The sequence below is a fragment of the Centruroides sculpturatus genome, unplaced genomic scaffold (genome assembly GCF_000671375.1).
Source record: "Centruroides sculpturatus isolate CEXI.00-Female unplaced genomic scaffold, Cexi_2.0 scaffold987, whole genome shotgun sequence".
Lineage (NCBI taxonomy): Eukaryota > Metazoa > Arthropoda > Arachnida > Scorpiones > Buthidae > Centruroides > Centruroides sculpturatus.
The window spans coordinates 279,644-298,876 of NW_019385239.1; the positions used below are offsets into that span (position 1 = coordinate 279,644).

Sequence of the window (19,233 nt, forward strand, 5' to 3'; positions counted from 1 at the left end):
CAGAGCCGTAACTAGCCATTCCTGTGCCCTGTGCAAGAATTTGAATTTAGGCCCCTTAATTTATTTGGTTTGGGAAAATAATAAAACAAATATATTACAATAGACTTTTAATAAGATTTATTTTAATTGAACTTTTCTGGCTTTCATTTCAGCAAATTCATTAATTACATGATCATAATTAGTATTTTTAATGATAATGTATTCTATTGAAATAATAGAAATATTGGACAATCGTTCTTGCCCGATATTTAATCTTAATAAATTTTTTATTAATTTTAACTTGCTAAAACTTCTCTCGCACGAAGCAATAGAAACGGGAAGAGTTAGAAATATTCGAAGAACGACATTGATATTTGGGTAAGACTCAACTAAACCAAAATCACGAAGAGCCTGTAGAATATTAAGCGAAAACGCAGTTTCTATATTTTGTATAAGAGTCGTTACTTCAAACTTAAAACTTTCAATTTCACTTGTGAATTCGTACTTTTTTAAATCTTTGCTATATTTAACAGCGAGATCTGCAGCTGATTTTTTTTAAATCAGCAACACTCATGTATTATAAAGAAGAGCCATAGAGAAAGCAAAAATTAGCCTTTTTCCAGTATCATATTAAAGACCTCGGGGGCCCCTTCGAGGCCCTTCGAGGCCGCATAGTTCGCTTACCGCCGTTGAGGTATACAACACATATGGGTACTAATATAAAGCAAAAAGTTATGTCAGAATTTCTGCACGCCTTTTACAACCTCGAGACTAAGATTTTATTCGAGAGTTACCACGTTATCTATTTAGCAATTAAAAAAATCCCCGGGCAGATTTATTTTTATTACAAAATGTTATCTTTACAGATTTCTAGCTCTGCACACTGTAGAAAAATCTAGAAATACAGTTTTATATATCGTAATAATATTAGTCGTCGCCAGAGAGCTCTATAAAGTAGAGAAATATCTATAAATTTGAAAACTATAAACATAAATTTAAATTTCTCAAAAAATAAATAAACAAAATTTCAAAAGTCGCTACTTTTGGCTGATTTGTCTGCTGTCTCCGCTATCTCACTACGTCCCTCTAANAGGGTATATCTGAATGTAAAATTTCCTGCTCTTTCTATTTCCGGGGTCAAAAATATGTGTTCCCATTAAAAAAAAGACTTCACCTCCAAATGACATCGAAGGTCAAGTCTGAGGTCACCATTTGATTTCCCCTGGACACCCTACAACTTTTTTCTATACCTTTTTCCAAAATAATGAGATCCAATTAAGATATTTCATTGTCTCAAGATAAAAAATACACCCTGTATAACAAAAATTATTTTCCCATCCTTATTGAATGGATTAAATACATTTAAATATAATGTTTCTATAAAAAATTTTTTATTTGCTATGAATCTTTTTGGAAAATGAATAAAAAAATTGTTCCATATCTTTTTTACTCTTTCCTCCCTGTGGGCATTGTGCTTTTTCCCAGGGCCATCATGGGTTTGGTCAGGCTCACAGTGAGACAGTCAAGCAGTAGGAAAGGGATATCTAGGATAAACCACCCACAAAAAATTACTGTTGTTGTTTGCCTGGACTCAATCCTGGGTCTTTCTTCTATAGTAGTAAACTGACATCTTAACTGCCAGCCATCTGGCTGCTAACATCAAATACAATTGATTTAAAAGATATCACTAACAATGTATTTTTAGGTATTAATATGCTTTTAAATACTAACATTTGCTCAAAGAAAAAAAAAACAGAATGCAAGAATAATACAAGATACCGTATTTACTCAAATATAAGACGAGGTGTGACTTTAAAGATCAAAATAAAGAAAATTAGATACATTAACACAATTCTGATTTTATTTTGTTTAATCACAAATAAAACATTATCAAATGCATGTAAATGCACACATTATCCCGCAAAAATATACTACACGGGAAAAAAAAGATAAGATTGCTATTGTGTATTCGAATATTAGTGGCAAAGTGGAAGCGCTGTATTGTCAACTTCCAAACAGCCAGATTTGCGCATGCGCTTTACAGAACACCAACCTCACCCGGTTTAGCTGGTGGAAGCCTAGGACCTAGGGTGGATGCAGTGGTGATATTCAGGGGGTTCACAAAGGTTCGGCCGAACCCGTTGTTAACATTTTCAAAGTTTTCCGACGGCACGCCACTGGTTAATTATGCTTTCTATTTGCAAAATATCCTCAATCTTAACACAAAATAAGAAAAAAGTGAACTTTTAAGAAATTTGTGGGATTTCTCGGGATAAGAAAAATTTCCGGGTTAAAAAAACAACCGGGATTCCAGAATCCCGTTTGAGAAACCCTAGTAACAATGTCACTATAAATAATTGCTCGTTTTCTATTTAATTTTTTCTGACTTTATTTAACATTTAGTATTATTATTATTATATATTTAATTATTATTTAATAAAGACAATAAATGAAGTAATGTGACCAAAACAAAATTGCCCTCGATTGGCATTGTCTCTTGCAAACATGAAGTTCCTCTCAGTAATATTTTTTACTTATTTTATAACATCTACAATTTACGGTGATAGGTTTTCATATTTGAGATGTACCGGTAACTTCTAAACTGCATACCAGTAAAGTATCATGCTTTCAACCACTATTTCGAAGCTATGGATTATGTGGTCATTTACGTTGTAGCATTTTCTGCGAGGCATGCGACGTCACGAGTATCTAAATGAAATGGTGATTATATTATATCAGAATTTGAAGAATTTGTATGTGTGAACTATCGTTCAACATTTAGAAAGATACAATATTGAGTCATAAATTATAAAAAAGCAAATATATAATTAAAAACAGTTCAAATAAAGGTGTTATTACAGTTGATATCATAGATTTTTATTAACGTTTGCATGCATTTTATCCATTGATCCAGAAAATTTTGCCGAAATTAAGAACTAGAAAGTTTAAATTTTATGATTTACAATCCAATATTTATTTAAATTCCAAATATATGTTTAAATACATAAATTTTTAAATTATGTGAGTGTTCACTTAAATGTTCCATCTAAATTAAAATATTAAAAGTTTTAAAATAAATATTCAGAATATAGCCTTTACTTTTATTCATATTTCTTAAATATATACAGGGTGTATTTTTTTTATCTTGAGACAATGAAATATCTTAATTGGATCTCATTATTTTGGAAAAAGGTATAGAAAAAATGTAGGGTGTCAAGGGGGCAATCAATTGGTGAACTCAGACGTGACCTTGACCTTCAAGATCGTTTGGAGGTCACTTCTGTTTTTTTTTCAATTGGAACACACATTTTTGACCCCGGAAATGAAAAGAGCAGGAAATTTTACATTCAGATATACCCTTGATCTTACGATTTAGGTCAAAGGTCAAGGTTATATTAAGGTTAAAATTAAAAGCTTTTACTAATGGGAAACCATATTTTTTATTACTGGAATAGACAGGCAGGTAAAATTTCACAATCAGCTATGACCTTGAGTATTCCGAATTTGACTTCTGAAGGTCATCTCAAACTCGATAATTTTAAGCGCAGTTCAATAAATGCATTGAAGTGGAAAAGCATCAGTTTGAACATTTGTTATAAAATTTTCCCCAAAACCAATATCTCAAGCAATGGTGAGAAGTAAAGTGACTCACCGAAAACATACACCCCAATAGTGAAAGGCAAGGTGACTGAAAATAAGCACCTTAAAAGATGCAGAAAACTACTATGTCCACATTGTTACTCCTGGGTAATGCTAAAAGTAGTGAATGCCTTTAAAGGTGAAAGTAATAAGGTTGTGAAAAAATGTAAATTTTATCTCCCTGTCTATTCCAGTAATAAAAAATATGGTCTCCCATTAGTAAAAGCTTTTAATTTTAACCTTAAAATAATACTGACCTTTGACCTAGACTTAAGATCAAGGGTATATCTGAATGTAAAATTTCCTGCTCTTTCTATTTCCGGGGTCAAAAATATGTGTTCCCATTAAAAAAAAGACTTCACCTCCAAATGACATCGAAGGTCAAGTCTGAGGTCACCATTTGATTTCCCCTGGACACCCTACAACTTTTTTCTATACCTTTTTCCAAAATAATGAGATCCAATTAAGATATTTCATTGTCTCAAGATAAAAAATACACCCTGTATAACAAAAATTATTTTCCCATCCTTATTGAATGGATTAAATACATTTAAATATAATGTTTCTATAAAAAATTTTTTATTTGCTATGAATCTTTTTGGAAAATGAATAAAAAAATTGTTCCATATTTTTTACTCTTTCCTCCCTGTGGGCATTGTGCTTTTTCCCAGGGCCATCATGGGTTTGGTCAGGCTCACAGTGAGACAGTCAAGCAGTAGGAAAGGGATATCTAGGATAAACCACCCACAAAAAATTACTGTTGTTGTTTGCCTGGACTCAATCCTGGGTCTTTCTTCTATAGTAGTAAACTGACATCTTAACTGCCAGCCATCTGGCTGCTAACATCAAATACAATTGATTTAAAAGATATCACTAACAATGTATTTTTAGGTATTAATATGCTTTTAAATACTAACATTTGCTCAAAGAAAAAAAAAACAGAATGCAAGAATAATACAAGATACCGTATTTACTCAAATATAAGACGAGGTGTGACTTTAAAGATCAAAATAAAGAAAATTAGATACATTAACACAATTCTGATTTTATTTTGTTTAATCACAAATAAAACATTATCAAATGCATGTAAATGCACACATTATCCCGCAAAAATTACTGGCATTTTACACTTTATGGAAAAATCTTGTAAAATCAACAACATAATTTGTTCACATAAAGCCAGACAATCGTGAACCTTTTTTTTGCCAATTCTTAACAGTTGAATTCACTCTTCATCGATTACACTTATGAGTTTCTCTGAATTCTGATTTCCAAATAATCATCTGTTTTTATGTGGGAATGAATTAAAACTTATATCAGACTCTCATGTAATTCTGAAATTCAATTCAAAAGCTTTGCTTTTCCTATTGCTATTCATCTTTACTCCTGACAATACACAAGAACGATTCAAACGACCCAGATAAAATACTTTTGTTTTTAGACACCAAAAGGTGAGAATCCAGAAAAAAATGCGAATACCATTTACAAAAATGAAATGAATCCTTCACTTGTGCATATAGGACGATCTAGGTTTTTGAAGCAGTGAAAAATGGATAAAAACTTCGTCTTATATGCGAGTAAATACGGTATGTTAAATTTTAATTATGGCTTCAAAATTATACTGGATTGTATTTTTGGCTCATGGCCTAGCTAGTCTTTTACAACCATATGGCAGACTTTGATTCACAGCAAGTTTAATAGTTTCAAGTTTAGTTTTTGACAAAAACTATCCTTGAAAAGAGAGTCCAAATTCCTCATTGTGCTAAGTGTGTCCTTACTCTTTAATAGTCTATCCAATCAATTATTAATAACCTAAAATTTGTAATTTGTTTTTCTTTCTCTTCACTCTTTAAGGATAATCTCTTATATGAAATGACCCTATTTTTAATCTACAACAGAAATATTGAGTATGTCTAAATATAATTATACATTAATCTACATGTTGGAAAATTGAGAAATTGAAATTTGTGGATTTTGTTTCAAGCTTATTTAAAGACAAAACATTGTGAATTTTTTTAGTAATTGATTTAATACAACAAGCTTAAAAGGAAATCAAACTTTATTTTCATTGATATGCAATTGTGCATAGTATCTATTATTAATTTACATTTCAACATTTTACAATAAATTATATTAGCTTATATATATATTTTATAAATACTACCTTTACTACTGTATTTTATCTATTACTTATGGAAGTCATTTAATACAAATGTCATTGATTTAGTTGCTGGAACATTTTGAGGAAACAATGACTTATTAAAAAACATTGTTTTGTGTCCTGTATCAAATGCTACGAAAATATGGCAAAATTTGCTGTGGAAAATGGTAAAATTCCTGTGACTTATTTATTTTTAAGATAAATTTAGAATATAAAATGAGCAACTGCATTTTACTTTGCTTATACAATCAGATTTATTTTGTTTTATTTTTTTCTATAAAATTTGAGCATCTTATATTAAAACTTTAAATATATTTTTGAATATCCTCAATAATTCTTTGAGTTAAAGTTATCACTTATAACTTTCGTATAATTGATATGTTATGCATTTTGCAATTTGACTAAATTGTTGATTTGTCACATGTTATAAATATTAAGATGATGGTATTCAAATATAATACATTAATAATGAACATTGCAAAAAACTGCAAGTACATAATAAGAATGTATATAACAAATAAATGGCACTTTATATATATATTTGTATAACAGATCACAATACATCAAGATTCACTGTACTTCACAACATTTATCATGCAATATTTATAATACAATGTGCCTACATTAAATAAAACACTTGAATTTTACATAAAAAGTTCACTTTAATTTACATATTTTTTTAATTATGACACCTGAGCTAATGACTATTATTAATGAGTGATAAAGTATGATTTGCATATTTTCAGGAATTAAAAATATTCAATCATTTATTTTTACTTGTAAATTTTGTAAATTATGATTTTAAAATTAAAAAAAATGAAGTTTTGTATACATATATAAAATACTTTTCAAGTTATTAAATATTCCATTTTTATGGATATTTTTATATTTTAAATGTGCCATAATTGAGTATTTATATCATGGTGGTTTCAGAAGCAAAAGGCACAGACTAGAATATGAGTTTAATTCATTTTTCACAATTTTAAAAAATTTTCATGCATTTCATTTACAAATGCATAGTTATGTATTAGTTTTTGTTTTTGTTTGTTTTTGGTCAATCACAATTAAAACTTTTCAAACATTGATGGCATTATAAGTCTTTGGAGATGAAGGTGAATACAATTTTCCTGCTTCCAATGAACTTGTTGGTGTTTCAATAATTTTATTTGTTGAAACATCTAGATGCTGATAGTTGCAATTTGGAGGATTATCGTCCTGTAATTCTATGCTCCAAAATGGTATGCGTGGACGGTTTCGACGAATTGTCCAATAACGATAACAAGTAGCAATTGATGCAACCAATACTAAAATACCAAGAGTGACAACAACTGCAATAAGAGGTACAGTCCCATCTGCTATTGTCCTATCTGTAATATATTTTTAATATTTATAAATATTTTGACCATATTTTATTGATAATTCTTCCTTTCATTAAAAAGTTTACAACATTTTTATGGATATTTATAATCCTACTACTTGGATATATTTTAATTAAATGGGGATATCTACAATTTATTGATCAGAATATAATTCTTAGTAAAAACTTCAGCAACAAGTTACTTAACTTTTCCAACAACATTTAATAGCACCATTTGTTATCATATTTTATTAAAAAACTTTTTATATTTTTAACTATTATAAAATGGCAAAATGCTTAATTTTGAGTGTACAGATGGGTTTTATAAAAAATTGTAAATGTTAGCAAGTAAAATCATCATTAAGTCCAATCCTACTTGAGATATAACACATGATCTCCCTTTATCTCCTCCTCAAACTTTAACTACCAAAATTTAATAGCATCAATCCTCCTAATAAACAAACCTCCCTGCAAAATTTCATAAATTTTTGACAGAAAGCACAGGAGTTATTAAGCCTCAAAGAGGATGAACAAAATTGTACCCTTCCCACACACATTAAACATCTTGACATTTTAAGGTGTTCTAAGTCTAGAAATGTAAAAATCTTGGGGAGGGTCATTTTTTGACCAATTACCATATTTTCTCTCTGTTATATATAACAGCTGGAAAAGTAAAAAATTAATCAGAACACGTAACATGAGATTCTTTTCATTGAATACAGCAACAAAAAATTTTTAGGAATGCCCAGAAATTTGTTTCTAAGAATGTCCTGGTAAATGAATTGGCTGCCATGTCCCTATTCCAATCTCCAACAGATTTCATGACAGAGTATTTCATAGGGTTACATATAGGACAGAATATGTGAAAAGATTATCAACAATGCAGAATTGAAACATTGGTCAGTGGAAGCCCACTGCTCAGTCTTCCAAGATATGTTGAGAAACAAGAAAGACTCATAAATAACAAGATACATTATGATTGAAATTAATTACAGATTGAATATTGTATGTACTACTGAAAGTACTCCTTGTTGAAATTTATTATATTTCTTAAATCCTTTTAGCTTTGTGATAAAACAACTTTTTGGGTTGCTGTATTTGCTGAAAAAAATATTTTCCTATACTTGTTATGGTTATGTTTTATCAAATATCTTAATTCAGTCAGTCAATAAATTGTAGATATCCTATATTATTTGAACTAATTACTTATTTATTAATATATAAAAATCTTTTTACCAGATTTATGAGGTATTGGAGGAAGATGATTAGAAGATTCTTCAAATAATGTGCATTCCTCACATCCTGGAGCACTTTTATCTTTCTTACAAATTGTATTGCTGTAACAATTAAACGGAATGCAATGATTTTCTTTCCATTCATATCCAGCAGTGCATAGCTGGCAATCTGAACCACGATGTCCAGGAAGACAATTACACTCTACATTACCATGTGAATCTGTGTTGAAATAATTTTATTTTAATTACAAATATTATTATTATTGAAAATAAATAATTAAAGTTTAACATTCAACAATTCCTAAATCAATAGAAAATTTTGTTCAAAAATATTTTAAATACAGCAGACTGTTTATTGTAATCACTTTGGGACTTGCATGATTTTATTGACATTAAAAAGACACGTTAAAATGATTTAATAAATCTTCAATTTAACATTAATAATAATAATAAACAATGTATATGTTAGTGAATTGTGTGCTACACAGTTGACACTGCTACCTAGTATAGGAGTCTTGATAAATTGAACTTCTTTCACTCAATTTTATTTTTGTTCCAACTTAAATCTCAGACTCAATGCATTATGATATTTCTAAAAGTCACAGTAGTTTTGAGATCACATTTCATTAATTTGAAATTTATGATTTGGAGATTATTTCATGTCTAATTTTGTATGTTTTCTTTTGCAATTTCAAGAGATAGATGATGATATCATAAAACTGAAGACTGGTATTGTATAGAATTATGCTTCTGACTACACAACTTAAAATTCAAATTTTAATGACATTTTAACCTAAAATTAATAAACACCTCTGAGTTATTGGCCAATCAAATAAGAGTTTTTTATTGCATATCTCCTTACTTGAAACTAAATATTCATCCTGTATAATTTTTACAGTAAGGTTTGAATTGTATGTTGACATTTTGATCATTGATACTGACCAATTTTGGATGAAAATAGTCAATACATTGATTGTATTGATACAAGCAGTATATTGACTATTTTCATTTCAAAGTAGATAGAAATGATGAACAAGAGAAAACTAATGATTTTGTCAATATCAGAAAAGTTATCCTCATAAAGACATGGAGGAAAGTAAGAACAAAAGATATTAGAAATTGCAGAAGAATTTGATATTCCACTGAGTGACTCAATGAATGACAGAATCAGATAGGACTGAAAAAAGAGCATAAATGTGAGTATTTAGCTGTTGAAAATTATCTAAAAAAATAATGTATTTAAGTCTAACTATATTGTTTATATTATGATATTTTCAAACTTTCCATAACTCAAAATTCACTAACACTAAAACTTTCTGTCCCTTCAACTTCAAGTTATCAAAAAATACTATACTACACCAGATGAAGACATAAGCAATGCAAGCAAGACATTATTTCTTAATGTTATAATTTTAATAACATTAATAATTATTATTAGTAACTTAAATGCTTTGCTTTAAGCTAATTCTAATAACATTAAACAACTGGTAGCAATATCTGTAATTACAATAAGTAGAGCATACTTTATTTCCGAGATTAGTTTCTTTTGTTTGATAATATAAGGCAACAAACAAAAGAGCACCTCCTGGGAGGTCTTTTCTATGAGAAACTAGCCCCTATTTTGATGTTAGACATGTGAAGGAAATACGACAAACTTTGCATGGCCAACCTGTTGGTCAGATGCAAACCAGGAACCATCCACAGTGTTTAATGATTATATTCATATGGTCACTAGTGAGTATAATTTTGAGATTAGATATTATGCTTTAAATATCTGGTTTGAAGTATTTATGATATAAATGTAACTTTTTATTTGTAAAGAACTTGAGAATATACACAAAAATATCACTTGAATTTGACACCATATTCAAAAAGATTAAAAAGAAAAAAAATTCTTAATTCTGGAAACCAAATTAAATTTTTATTCAGTAATGTTTTTGTTCTTTTATAAGAACATTAGTTCTAACATACAACTGATGATGTTCTTATAAAAGAACAAAAATGTTACTGAATAAAAATTAAATTTGGTTTCCAGAATTACACATTTCTTCTCATCTTTTTTGAGCATATACAATAAATAGTTGGTAAACTTTCACTAAACAATGATTTTTATAAATATATCTTTTCTTAAGAAAATTTGTTTACGATCTATGACAGCAAAATTGTATATATACAGTAAATCGCTATCAATGACTCAAATGTAATTTATCAAATCTTTTAAAAGAAAATTCCAGTGAATCATTAAAATTTCAATAAATTTCTGTAAGAAATTTTAATTAAAAACTGGACCAAACAGAAAGAGTGCAAAATATGAACAGATAACTTTTAACCTTTGTTGACTTCTTCAACAGAATTGTCAATATTAAACGATTTTGTTCTCAAGTTAGAAAAAAATGAAACATTTAGCATTTGTTTGTTTGGAAACTATTGTTTATATTTTTTGCCAAAACAAATACATGTTATTTTTTTAACATTAAGAATCATCTGTACATTAAAAAATATTTTTAACAATGTTTCAATTTATCAATAGAATATAATTTGCAATTTGTTATTCTAAAAGTGACTAATTTTAAAAATTTTTATTACTTACTAAATGTAAAATTTTTATATTTATAAAAGTTTACTAATTAATTATAAAATACTAAAGTGAAAGTATTATAAAAAGTGGATATTTTTATACCCAATACATTTAGTAAATTTCTTTCTACAAAATAATATTGTGTTTAATACTGGATAATCTAACAAATTTTCATTATTTCAATATTCAAGTTTGCAAGTAAACCATTTTATATATCTACTACATATGTGTTTATAATAAAATCTCTACATCTCAAATTTCAGAATTAAAAATCTCATAAATTAGAACTATCTAATATGATACTACTAAACCAATAGCAAATTACAGAATATTAAATATAACTGATAAAAACTAAAGTATTTAAGTTTTAAACAATTTCTTATCAAATATAGTCTGGTCTACTGCTTATAGTGTAGTAATTATTTTGAAAAATTAAGCACATAAAAAGACTAATTCCATCTTCATTCTATAAAGAATCATTTTATTAAATTAAATTATATATTCTTTATCTGCACTTAAATCAATCAACAATGAAAACCCTTTAAGATACAGTCTTTTTTATTTAAACTTCTAACATTTTCAGTCTACTTTATTGACCTTCCTCAGGAAAATCAAACATTATTATATAACAAATGAAACTTATTCCAGAACATTGCTAAAATCTTCTTTTACAGCTACTGTGCCTTATTAATAATTACAATCATCTTATGAACAAAATGAATAGGTAATTAATAATAAATTTACTGTGACAATGCTGAAGGGCCTCCCTATACTTTGGCACCACGTGACCGAAGGGTCGCCATCATGTCGGCGAAGATCGCAATGACAAGTTTCGTCAAGACAGACACAGAAACCGTTGTATTCTCGCATGAACGATCACGTGTGTGAGCGAATGGATTTGGGATGGAGAGAGAGACTGCGCACCGAAAGTGACTCACTCAGAGACTCTTTAACGTAACAATGGTTTAATACGTAACTATAGGCCATACAGGATATAAAATATATCGATTTTAACTAGGCTAGTTTTAGAGATCTGTGCTACAATTGTTATAAAATAGATATTAAATTGGATTTTAGAGTTCTGTTACAGTTTCGCGGTTCTCGAGAGAGAGAGAGAGAGTTTACATAAGTTGCGCATGGCGATAAATACCTTGAGTTTTAGTGAGTTGCTAGTAGGTCTTGACAACGAAGTTAATCCAGTTAGACAATCAAGTATTTTGGGTCGATGTTAATCCAGAAAATAGGCACAACGCACACGGAAAAAGATACGGAACTTGAGACTGATCTCTTCGAGGACGGGGCGACGACTGCGTCACTTTGTTGTTCTGTTCTAATTTTGTACTGGTGAAAGTGAGATATTAGGTCAAAAGGTGATGAGAAAGCTTCATTATTAGGCCTGAGAACTTAACAAATGTTTAGCTCCCAGGTGTAAAAGTTGACAGTTATTGAACAAAAGTATAGCTACAATGTGAAATTATGAACAAAATGATGTAAATACATGGAAAGTCTGGATTCGGATCCTCACATAACTAAATAGCTGCTAATATCTATATAACCATATATACATAACTGACAAAATTGTGTGCCTATTGCTTTTAACCGCTGCATTTTATTCCAGAACACTTTTTAAAAACGTTCTGGAATAAGTTTAGTTTGTTATATAATCATGTTTGATTTTCCTGAGGAAGATCAATAAAGTAGTCTAAAAATGTTAGAAGTTTAAATAAAAAAGACTGCATCTTAAAGCGTTTTCATTATTAATACATTATATATATAAATTAATTTCATTTCTCATTGAATTAATTATTATTACTCAATTGGTATTTTAATTTTTAAGCTATAACTGTTTAATATAGTTATTATAATGAATTCATAATTATGATTGTTGATTTAGATGATGTTTTTAAACTGTGGTTATCTAAAAGTCAGATCAAATTAATTATAATGTTTTTTAAGATTTATAATACTTTATATTTATTAAAGCAGTTTTCATTTCATTATAATGCATTAATTTATTCAATTAATAAGATTATCACTGCAATATAAAAATATAAATCTGTAAAATTTATGGTTTAATTAAATTAATTAATTAATACTCTTTTCAAAATTTTCACTTTGATATGACTTATTGGTGAATTGATCATATTGTACTTTTTCTACAATCGTTAATGAGTCACACTTAAATGTTGAACAGTTTATGAAACTTGCATTAATACAATTCATACAATAATTTTATCATTGACTGCAAAATACAAAATAATAAATTTTTTTATTATTAATGCCAAAATTTTTCTAATGCTTTTTAAAGGCCCACTCGGTATAAAATTTTGATATATAGTCAAGATCACATTAACATATGATGTATTTTATTCATTACCCAACATAAAATCTCAGATACAAGTCATATGTATCACCAAAAAAAACAAAAAAACTACTTATATTAAAATACTTTGTTACAATGCAAAAGAAATAATGAAAAAATAGTTGCATAAGATTAATTCCAAAAAATATATTCCAAATTAGGCAAGTTACAATTTTTTTAAATTTTAGCTTTGCAAATTGCATGAGAGATTTCAAATTCTAAATGCAATCTCATGTTTAATTGATAAATAAGTACTGTAAAATGAAATAACTTTTAATTTCAATTAAAAGATTTGTTTTAATAACATAAATACCTAAAGTGCAATTTCCAGTAGAAGTATATTTTGTACACGGACATGCTCTGCATTCCTTAGCCATTAGATAATATCCTTGTGAACATTTTTCACAGAACCGACCAGTATAACCAACATGACAATTACAAGAATTTGTAATTCTTTTACAATCCAATGTTCCAACCTCACTACAGTTGCAATCTAAAATAAAATGAGACATTTATATATTTTGAAATATATTAAAATAAATTGTATGTTTAAAAAATGTTAACTCAATTTATAATCAGTTTTAATTAGAACAATACAAGTGGCATTCAAAAAGTTTCCAGAAAATTGTAATTATTCATAAACAAAATGCTATATTTATAATTAATTGATGTGAACATAAATTTGTTGAGACTTGTTTTATCAGGAATTCGCAACAGCACTGCACAAGACTTATGCATGGTGTTATATCAGTTTGAAATTAGCCTTGCATCTGCAAAAATTGGATTCAGTTAAATTTGGAGTGCTAACATTAAATTCATAGTTAAATTGGGATGAATAAAACCTGATATTATTACAGCTATCACAGATTTTATAGAAAAAATGCACCAAAGAAAATCACTCTTTACGAATGGATAAATCATTTTGGCGAGGATCCACAGAACATCAAAGATGACAGTTGCCAGTGGAAGATTGTCAACTTCACTTTCTGAAGAAAATATCCATGCTTTGGAAACAATAGTAAAAACAGTGCAAATGATAGCTCAGACTTTAAACATTCACCCATTGGATCAGCAGAGAGCACTTTAAAAGATAAGCTAAATCTAAGCAAGCTTTTACTGCAATTGGTGCTAAGTTGACACGTGAAGATCAGCTGACATTGTGCATTGACTAATTACTTTAATTTTTAAACAAATTTGATGTTAATTCTGAAGTTTTTCTAAACAGGATTGTTACAGGTGATAAACTTGGATCTACCAGTTTGATTTCAAGAGCAAGCAACATTTAAAGCAATGGTTATCAAATGCTTTCATAAAGGCTAAAGCCATAAGATTGGATATGAAGGTAATGGACACAATTTTCTGGGATTCTGACTGTATGTTGCTCATAGATTTTCTTGAAGATTGAAGAACAATAATTACAAGCTATTTTGAAACAGTTTTAAATTAAGGAAACTGTATGCAACTTTAAAAGAAAAACAACCTGGAAAATTCATCTTCATATCTTGTTCCATCATGATAATGCACTGGTTCATTCTGCAAGATCTGCCAGGACAGTATGTAATGAATACCAATGGGAAATTTTACCACACCTTCCCTATAGTCCAGATTTATTTTGCAAGTACTTTCAACAGTATATAACTGCCCTTTTCAGGCAGAATTATTCACAAAGAACAAAACATTTCAATTTCATAAAATTTTCTTGAATATAATAGAGCCACAAAAACCTTTAAGTGACAAGTTTTCTTGAATTCTGCCTGAAGAAGACAGTTATATACTGTCAAAAGTACAGTAGACCCCCCTATAAAACAGGGGGTCTACTGTACTTTCATATAATTCGGATTCGTATATAACGTCAAAAAAATTGTGACCGTATTCATATAAACATGCTAAAAGAGACTCCTATATAATGGTAAAACGTCATCACCGACTCGTGTCACGACAGGATTGGTCGAATCTAGACCAATAGCAAATATTGCACAAACCGTTGAGTTTAAACAAGCAGCGGACCTACTTAAATCCATTTATTATTTAACATCCATAAAAATTATATTTATATTAATGATGTCTCCAAAGTTCAGCAAATTTTTCGCAGAAAAATAATTTATCAGGAAACATGCGCCCGCTGTTCGATGCGCCATTCCACGACAAAAACAAGCTTAAGCAATGACATCGTCGAATGGTGCACACTCTGTAAGTAATCCTACAATTTTTTGTTTATAGCATAGTTTATATGGATTATTACCAAAAAATTATACGTATTTTGGAAATGTTGAGTCAAATTAGTCTAGAATCGATTAATTTTATGGAAGAAAACCTTTCAAACAGCCATAGTCTGTAAACTGCATATGTGCCAGGCTGTGATTGGCTCATGTATTTAAGGACTTGTAGGATATCAATTTCATAAAGAACGGAACATTCCTACAGTGTTATACGGGGGTCGACTGTATTTGCAAAATTAATTTTTTACGTAACTCCAACAGACTGGTGTACATTATCTTTTTCTCTTAGGAGGTTGATGATACCATATGGAAAGATGCTTTAACTTAAATGAAATACATGTTGAAAACTAAAGTGCTAAATTCAATTTGCTGTTTTTTTATTACATTTTCTGGGAGCTTTCTGAATGCCCTCCTCATATATTACTATATATTGTTCTAATTAAAATCAGTAAGTAAATAAATAATGACTATAATCAATTTTTTATACAGGTAGCCCTTGGTTTACACCGCAGTTCCGTTCCTACAAAAGCCAGTGTAAATCAATTTGGCGTAAAATAAACCCACATTTACAGTGAGGTATAGGGTTAGTTTCTACATAAGTGAAAAATAAGCAAATAATTTTGTTTATTAATACAATATAATACAAAATACAAATAAATTTAATTTTTAAAATGTATTTGACCATAAAATAAAGTGAAATGTTTTTATTTAAAAAATTTTAGTTTTGGATCTCTTACATTTTTGTTTTCTTTCATTGAGAATTTCAGAATATGGTCAAATATAATGCTCCTTTTTACATTTGCACTTCGTTCCCAATCATTGTCTAACTCACAAAGTTCATCCGTCAAACTTTCCATAGTTGAAAGGATACGTTAACCCGATGTAGAGCCACAGACGAGCGGAGACACTGATTGGTCGACCGTAGCACATATATAAGGTCAGTTTGAGCAGGAAAATTCAAGGTGGCTAAGGAGAGATAGATATTGTCTGGCTAATAAAAAAGTATCATCTGGCCAATGAGAAGTAGATTTGTCTCACTAACGATAGTTTGTGATTGCCGGAAGTGCTATTGCATTGTAAAGTGTTTTCCTGAACGAACTGATACAAGATACATTCATTGGCGCTATGGATTCTGATGCCATTTATTGGAATATTAAGTTTAATAACTTGACTCGTGGGTACCTAAACGTTTAGTATTTTAATATTAATTTAATACAAATGTATACATACCCAATAATATTAAACAGAAAAAACAAATACAACTCTTCCTTAATAGTCCGACAGGTATGGGACCAAAGGGGTGTTGGATTACCGAAAATAATTACATATTTTGCATTGTTTTGCTAGCAGTAGCTTACAATATTCCCTACTCCAACTGTTCGAACAGAACTGCTCACAGAAAACACACAAAATGTATGTCATCGTGTAAGAATTGGATGGGGAGATTCACGTTGCAACATGCTTCTGTGCAAGCAAACACGTAACGGGGATGGGTACCTTGACAGGAGGTGTGTCAGACTACTGAGCATGTCGGATTAAAAAACGTCGGACTATCAAGGGAGAGCTGTATATTCAATAAAAATCTTTGTTTTAATGAATGTGCAATGTCGCAGCTCGGTAAATATGTCAACACTGAAATGAAAATCAGTCTAGCATAGGGAAAATCGGAGAATTACACCGCAAAATGGTGAATTGCTCAGCAGTGTTATTGTGAATCGGCATAAATTGAGCTAGCGTAAACCGAGGGCTACCTGTACTTATAACTTTTCTACTGTTAATATGTTAGCTTACAGTTGTAAACATATATTAACAGTAGAAAAGTTTTAAGTATATTCAAACATAGCTTTAATTAATGTAGTATTATTTCTTTGTTTTTTTATTTTGCTCTAATTTTTCTCATTAGTACAATTAAATAAAATTATATAAATGATGGCCAGTGGTTAAGATGCATATCTTCCCTTCTAAATAGCTCATGTTTAAATCCAGATCCTCGAAAATTTTTCATAGATAGTCTAGTCTAGAAATGTTAGGCCTTGTACTTCATTATTCAACATCTCATTGAGAGCTTGTCCAAATCCACAATGATTAAAGGCTGCTTAAAAAGACCTGTTTGTACCCACAGGCAGAAAGTAAAAGCAGAGATAGAATTGTAATCAGCAAAATTAACAATATTGTATCAAACTTCAAATATCACATTTATACTCTAAGTGGCTCAAAAATTAGAGACATCCTCTAATAATGAGTTGGTCCACCTTTAGCTCTCATCACAGCCGATATTCTTCTTGGTATGGACTCAACAAGCTGCTGATACCATTGCTGAGGAATGTTGGCCCATATTAACATAATGGTAGCTCTAAGTTGGGTCAGATTGGATGGTGGCATTTCCAAGCTTTGAAATGATCTTTTGACTTTGCCCCACAAATTCTCTGTAGGACTGAGGTCAGGGGACTGAGCTGGCCATGGCAGCAGATTAAACTATGACTGACATTCCTCAAACCAATTTGAGACCAATTGAGTATGGTGACAATGTGCATTGTCCTGCTGAAAGTGACCATCTCCATCAGGGAATATTACAGCCATAAACTAGTGTACGTGATCGGCATTGATGTTGAGGTAAGCTGTTATATTCAGAGATGTGTCCACAAATATTAAGAGACCTAGTGTACTCTAGGAAACATTCCCCACACCATAATTCCACTGCCACCAGCCTGAAGAGGTGTCATTTGGCAGGAGGGGTCCATGAATTCATGCTGTTTGTGCCATATTCTGATCCTGCCATCTGTATGATATAGTAGGAAACGAGATTCATTGGACAAGGCTATTTTTTCCAGTCCTCAAGTGACGAAGTTCATCATTCCTGGCCCACAACATGCAGCTTTTCCTATTTTTCTGTGATACCAAAGGCATTCTTGATTCATGCTGCTAAAGCCCATCCTTTTGCAAAGTGTGTTTTGTTGTGTGTTGGGATATGCTTTGTGATGCACCTGCGTTGAATTCAGCTGTAATTTGTCGTATTGTTGCCCTTCTGTTGCTGCAGACTATGCGTGTTAATCACCTTTCACCTCTCACGTTCATCAGCCTTTTTTGACCAGAATTGTCCTTATTGCTTGAAGTTTTTTTTTTCAACTGCCACTCTCTAAACACCTGGGATACTGGGTGAGAAAATCCTAAAAGAGTCATTGTTTCAGAGATGCTGACAGCAGCTCTTCTTGCACTGATGATCATCCTTCATTCAAAGTCACTTAAATCTTTCATCTTACTCTTTTTGACATTAACTTCCATGATAACTATGTTGTCCAAAGCTAAGCATACCTTATATAAGCAACTCTGCATTGTTACATCACTGTTGGACTGATTTACTTTCAAATAAGGGGTGTCTCTAATTTTTTGGCCACAGTCTAAAATTGTAAACAAATGAAATAAACTTTTCATAAAAACAATAAATTTTTGAAAAAGTTTCAAAGTTTTGTATCAGTGATGAAGATCATAAGTTTGAAAACACTTATGAATAAATAATAATATCAATAACATCATTAATTTTATGTACAATAAAACATTTATTTTAAAGAATAAAATTTATTAATTAAATAGTGTAAAATCATGATAATTGAAACAGTGATTGATGGAGATAATCACTGCTTATTGTGTTTGTTATAGTGTGTTTATGACTCACACTAAAAATTGAAAATACAGGCGTTAGTGG

General features: G+C 29.9%; 1 protein-coding gene across 1 annotated transcript in view; it reads right to left on the reverse strand.

The window, feature by feature from the left end:
• Positions 1-5,679: 5,679 nt before the first annotated feature.
• Positions 5,680-19,233, reverse strand: part of LOC111636581 (multiple epidermal growth factor-like domains protein 9) — a 35,924-nt gene continuing 22,370 nt past the window's right edge. The window contains exons 4-6 of the mRNA XM_023381857.1: positions 13,625-13,804; positions 8,373-8,591; positions 5,680-7,146 (exon numbers count right to left, since the gene is read on the reverse strand). Of these exons, the coding sequence (XP_023237625.1) occupies positions 6,854-7,146; positions 8,373-8,591; positions 13,625-13,804 (692 nt within the window). The 3' untranslated portion in view covers positions 5,680-6,853. The remainder of the gene's footprint in view (positions 7,147-8,372; positions 8,592-13,624; positions 13,805-19,233) is intronic.